At 45.9% G+C, this 6,221-nt stretch overlaps 1 protein-coding gene across 1 annotated transcript in view; it reads left to right on the top strand.

Moving 5' to 3' along the window:
* Window positions 1-1,926: 1,926 nt before the first annotated feature.
* Window positions 1,927-6,221, top strand: part of Aggf1 (angiogenic factor with G-patch and FHA domains 1) — a 38,529-nt gene continuing 34,234 nt past the window's right edge. The window contains exon 1 of the mRNA XM_008855991.3: window positions 1,927-2,407. Coding sequence (XP_008854213.1) covers window positions 2,210-2,407 — 198 coding nt within the window. The 5' untranslated portion in view covers window positions 1,927-2,209. The remainder of the gene's footprint in view (window positions 2,408-6,221) is intronic.

Below are 6,221 nucleotides of genomic sequence, written 5' to 3'. Positions count from 1 at the left end.
TCATAGAAACAACATGGTACTGGCACAAAAATAGACCCATAGATCAATGGAACAAGATTGAAGATCAAAATATGAGCAAATGCAATTTCAGCCACCTGATTTTTGATAAAGGGGCCAAGAACATGAACTGGAGGAAAGACAGCATGTTCAGCAAATGGTACTGGCAAAACAGGATCTCCAGTTGTAGACGAATGCAACTAAACCCCTATCTTTCAACCTGCACAAAAAATCAATTCCAAATGGCTCAAGGACTCAATGTAAAGCCTGAAACTCTGAAACTATTAGAAGAAAACACTGGGAAAAACCTACAAGATATAGGCGTAGGAAAGGATTTTCTAAACCAGACATCAATTGCTCAGGAAACAAGGGCAAGAATTAACAAATGGGACCTCATTAAACTAAAAAGCTTCTGTACATCAAAGGAGACAACCAAGGAAGCAAACAAAACACCCACAGAATGTGAGAAAATCTTCACCAGCGACACAACACATCCGACAGAGGTTTAATAACCAGAATTTATAACGAACTCAAAAAAGAGAGAACCAAGACAAGAAGCAACCCAATTAAAAGATGGACTAAGGAGCTGAACAGAGAGTTCTCAAATAAAGAAGATAGCTATGAAACATCTTAAAAGATGTTCCACATCACTAATAATTAGGGAAATGCAAATTAAAACCACTTTAAGATTTCACCTTACCCCAGTCAGACTGGCTAAGATCAAGAAAACAAATGATACCAAATGTTGGAGAGGATGTGGGGAAACGGGAACACTCATCCACTGCTGGTGGGGCTGGGTCAATCCTATGGACGTGTTATCCAAAATGGAGTCACTCAGGTCTCTCACTCTAAACCCCAAGCCCATCTCTTTAATGTTGTTGTTGTTATTCTTTGAGACCAGGTTTTACTATGTTGCCCTGGGTGGCCTAGAACTTGATATGTAGACCAGGCTGGTCTTGAACCTGCCTGGCTCTTGAGTGATGGGATTAAAGATGCATGCCAACATGTGGGCCCAGTTTCATCAGTCCCTTTTGTTCTCCTAGACAGCTTTGCTTCTCCTTTCATGTTATGGATAAAGACATGATGTTATGCACCTATATAAAACCTAGGAGCCACATATAAACCATTTTGGGACTGACATCATTTGGTTAATATTATCTGCAGTTGCATCCATTTTCCTGCAAATGTCATAACTTTGTCTCTTTTTGTTGTAAAACTTATACTGTGTATATGTGCCGTGTTTTCTTGTCTATTCCCTAAACTAGGTGTTACTGGTTACCTTGCCTGGTTCTGTAACTGAGCTATTTTAAAGGGTGTCACAATAGACATTGAAGTACAAATCGCTCTGTGATATTTTGGCTTGGAGTCTTTTGGGTAAATAAAGTTTGGTCATGTGGAAAATGTATAAAATAAGTATTCTTATTCAGATTTTTAAAAAGGTATCCTATAGACCCAAAGTGGACAAATTGTACAATGGGAACAGACATTAGCACACCAATGGGAAAGAAGAGAGAACTCAGAAATAGATCCCTACATAAAGGAGCCTGACAGATGGTAATGGTGGTTTTGACAGGCAATGTAAAAGACACAGTCTTAAGAAAACTGTCATGTCACCGTGTGAATTCCTTCAGTTGGGCTGGAGTGAAATGTGAAAAGTTCACGGTATAAGGTCAAGAGCAGAAAACAGGGTTCCGATGGGAAACACTTCACGAATAAAATTCAAAAGCCTAAGCCACAAACAAATGAGACAACAGGAAATAAAAATAAAGACTGTTTAGCTACATACATCTTAAAACGGAAAGTGCAATCCTAGCGCCTCTGAGCCGGACCTACGCATATGCCCTACCAGACCCTTCGCGGGTCCCGTCGCTTCCGTTTCCCTCCTTGGCCCCGCCCACCTCCGGCACTTCGTTTCCGGCTTAGCCCGGAACTACAGCGGTTTGCCTGTTCTTTTAAGGCCGTCTCTAGGCGGGGTGGTGCCTGAGGTGTCCGGGTTCCGTACGGGTCGGCCGTCGTCCCCTCGCTGACCGCCCGCAGCCCGGTCCCACCACCCGCGCGACGAGTTTTGGTTCGCCATGGCCAGGGGCCGCCGCGGCCAGCCGGGCGTGAGGCCGCCTTCCGCCTCCGCAGCCCGCGCGCTGCCGTGGCCCCTGGGCCCGCGGGCGCCCGTGTCGGTGTGAGCGCAGCCCCTGCGCCTGGTGTGCCCGGCCTCATGGCCTCCGAGCGGTCCCCGCCGCCGTCGCCCGGCCCCCCGGAGCCGGAACTGGCGCAGCTGAGGCGGAAGGTGGAGAAGCTGGAGCGCGAGCTGCGGAGCTGCAAGCGGCAGGTGCAGGAGATCGAGAAGCTGCTGCACCACACGGAGAGTCTGTACCAGAGCGCAGAGAGCAACAACCAAGAGCTCCGCACGCAGGTGCGCGCCCCGCCTCTGCCCGGCGCAGCTGCCCCGCAGCCCCAGGCGGAGCTGGGAGGGAAGGCTGGGGAAGGGCTCCCCTGGCTGCTGCCAAAACAGCTCAGTGAATACTTGAAGTTATAAAGCTCAGAACTGTTACATTTGGAGCAAGCTGAACAATTCAAGACAATTGACGCAGACGACTGGTTCGAGGCTGGGGTGAAATGAACCCCAGCATTTGGGCTTCAAGTTCATCTCACTTGTCTCAATGTACCATTGGCCGTAGGCACATTGTTTTTTAGGTCATATTTGAAATTTTGTTGTTGAGACAAGGTCTCCATCTGGGCCATGAACTCTCTGTGAAGCGGACAATGATCTAAAACAATTCACCAGCCTCCGCTTCCCTAGTGCTGGGGAAACGTTTGGGCACGTTTTTTTCCTTATTTGGCTTAGGTCTCAGCATGTAGCTTCAGGTGGGCTCAGATTCACTGAGATCCTGTCTGCCTCAGTGGTGGATTACAGGTGTGAGCCCCACACCCTGCCCTTTGAGTTTGCTAGAGAGCTCAACTTTTATTAGAATCCCATTTCTACCACTAACTAGATGTGCACATTTATACCGAGCCCCAGTTGCTGATCTGAGTAATAGCACACAGCAGTAAAGGTTAAATACAATCAAGCAAGGGCACACTTTCGTTTTTACAAACTGTTGAACACATTTGTGTATCTTAGGTTATCGATAATCTTGGATTCACTTGTGAAAGTAGAGAGGTATATCCATCTTTCTTAGAGATACTGGAAGCTTGTTATAGTTTCATAATCTATAGTAAGGATAAATACCTAACAATGATGATTTAAGAAACTATTTTTTAATTGGATGTGGTGGCACATGCCTTTAATCCCAGCACTCGGGAGGCAGAGGCAGGCAGATCTCTGAGTTCAAAGCCAGCCTGGTCTACATAGGGAGTTCCAGGCCAGCCAGGGCTACATAGTGATACCCTGTCTCAAAAAACAAAACCTAGTAATTTAACTGTTTTCTCCTTCGTAATTTAATAATACATTTTCTAAAGCTATATCTATAGCCTAGACACTAAAATGTCACCAAACTTTACCTTACTATTCCATGTCTATGCATGTGTAGTATGTGCATGCATACCTGTATGCACATGGAAGTCAGAGGAGAGCATCTAGGGTATCGCACTCTGCCTTATTCCTTTGAGGCAAGTTCTCTTCCTGACCCTGGACCTGAAATTTGGCGAGGTTGGCAGCCAGCAAACCCCAGTGATCCTCCTGTCTCTACCATCCACAGTGCTGGGGTTACAGGTGTGCTGGACACCATACCACCTTGTTATGTGGGTGCTGGGATCAGAACTCAGGTCCTCAGAGGTTGCACAGCAAGCACTCTTAACCACAGTCATCTCTCCAGTTCCTGTCATACTGTTCTTAAGGAGCTATGAAAATAACTGCTGAGCTGAATTGATTTCTTGGTCCATTGTATAGAGTTATTGGCATTTTTAGTTTTCTCAGCAGCTAGTCTTTACAGTATACAGGAATTGTACTAGGAGAATGCAAATATGTTGTGTGTGACTGTCATGGGAAAAGGAGCAAAATATGACAGCTTTAAGTAGAAACTTCTAACTTTAAGTTGTTAAAGTTCTGCCTGTGTTAGAGGTCCTGAAAGAAAATGTTTTTCCCCCTAATCTTACAGCAGCCATCAGTTTCATTATTAGTGTTAATTTGGTAGTGACTCAACATCAAAAATGGAAATGCAGGTTGAACCAGGTGGCTCCTACCTATAGTCCCAGCTACAGGTTAGGTAGGTGGATCTCTTGAGTGCAGAAATTTGAGGCCAACCTGGGTAATATAGAGAAGCCTTGTCTTAAATAATAAAAAATCTGAGATCAGAACTTGGTGGTAGAGTGCTTGTAAGTATGCTTGAAGTCCTCGCTTTCATCCCTAGCACCGAAACTGCCAAAAACAACCCCCCAAAGTGGAGAAAGTCTTGATTCTTGCCTATGGTAATAATACCTTCTTGTCAGCCTTCCGTACCAGAAGAGTAGGGTTGGGTTAGCTGTCACCCCAAATTTCTGAATATGTTTCATTTGAAGTAGTAAAATGTTGTCCTAAGAATTAAGGATGACCTGATTTAAAAACATATGTGCTGGTTTGGGGGAATCAATAAGCTTTTTGCAAATTACTTTGCCTCAAGATGTTTCATATGTAAAACTGGCATCAGGAAAACTAATTTGTAAGGTGGTTGTATAAATCAGGATGTTATCCAAAGTACCAGTATAGCTGCCCTGCTCATAGTGTAGTAGCTACTAAATAATCTAGTTCATAGGAATAGTGGTGGCAGTCAGAGTGAGCACTCGGCCTCCTGGGGTAAAGAATTTACTTACTGAGCTATGAATCTGAGAGTGAATGCTTCCTTAAAATTTTCCCCACTCTGGACGCCTTGATAGTAGGAACAGATCTCATAATTCATAAAGGGTCTAGATAACTTGTATGTAATCATGCTACTTCCCTTTCTCGAGTTTATCATTAAATATTTAGAAGCTTTTAAATTGGTTTCATACAATAATACTGTTTGACATTGAAATCTTGTCAGACCAAGGTGAGGTGTGCGGACCGCAGCAGTTCCCATTGGCTCACGGGCATTTCCACACATGCGCCCTGGCCTGTGCAGCATCCTTCAAGGGTGTTTCAGTGCATGAAGCACATAGAGGAAAGATTCCTCTCTCAATCATATCCTCTGTTCCCTTCTGCTGTAGTTACTTAGTGATGAGACTAAAGGGGGAAAAGTACGTTAAAGCATAAAATGGCATTACTGTAAATTATTCCAGATGGATGTCACCAAACAATAAATAAAGTTTTAAAATTTTCTAATTTTAGAGATAACTGTTGACCTTTTAAGTACTAAAATAGGCCTTTTCTTTGTGGTGGTGCTAGGGGTGGAACACCAGACCCCTTGCCTCCCATTGAGCTGTATTTTCAGCCCCAAACATTCCGTTTATTAGAAATAAAGGATTCTGTTCACAAAGTCCCCTCCCCTCCCCTTCCCTCCCTCCTTTCCCTCTTTCCCTCCTTTCCCTCTCTCTCTTCCTCCCCTCCCTCCTTTCCCTCTCTTCCTCCTTTCCCTCTCTCTTCCTCCCCTCCCCTCCCCTCCCTCCTTTCCCTCTCTTCTTCCTTTCCCTCTCTCTCTTCTTCCCCTCCCTTTCCCTCTCTCCCTCCTTTCCCTCTCTCTTCCTCCCCCTCCCTCCTTTCCCGCTCTCCTTCCTTTCCCTCTCTCTTCCCTCCCTTTCCCTCCCTCCTTTCTCTCCTTCCTTTCCCTCTCTTCCTCCCCTCCTTCCCTCCTTTCCCTCTCTCCTTTCCCTCTCTCTTCCTCCCCTCCTCTCCCCTCCCTTCCTTCCTTTCCCTCTCTCCCTCCTTTCCCTCTCTCCTTCCTTTCCCTCTCTTCCTCCCCTCCACTCCCCTCCCCTCCCCTCCCCTCCCTCCTTTCCCTCTCTCCCTCCTTTCCCTCTCTCCTTCCTCCCCTCCCCTCCTCTCCCCTCCCTCCTTTCCCTCTCCCTCCTTTCCCTCTCCCTCCCTCCCTTCCCTCCTTTCCCTCCTTCCTTTCCCTCTCTTCCTCCCCCCCTCCTTTCCCTCTCTCCCTCCTTCCCACCCCTCCCCTTGGACCTCATGCATGCTAGGCAAGTGCTCCACCACTGAGCCATATCCCTAGATGGGTCACTTGGATGTTTACCTAGAGAGTTTAAAAACTGTGACTTTCTGCAAGGAGATCTTTTTAAAGGTTAAAAACTCATTCAATTTTATGTCTTACAGGGCTTATACTGAGTTC

This window comes from Nannospalax galili, unplaced genomic scaffold (genome assembly GCF_000622305.1).
Source record: "Nannospalax galili isolate Female #2095 unplaced genomic scaffold, S.galili_v1.0 scaffold907, whole genome shotgun sequence".
Lineage (NCBI taxonomy): Eukaryota > Metazoa > Chordata > Mammalia > Rodentia > Spalacidae > Nannospalax > Nannospalax galili.
The sequence above is the reverse complement of the archived record's forward strand: the minus strand, read 5'-3'. Positions and strand labels throughout refer to the sequence as shown.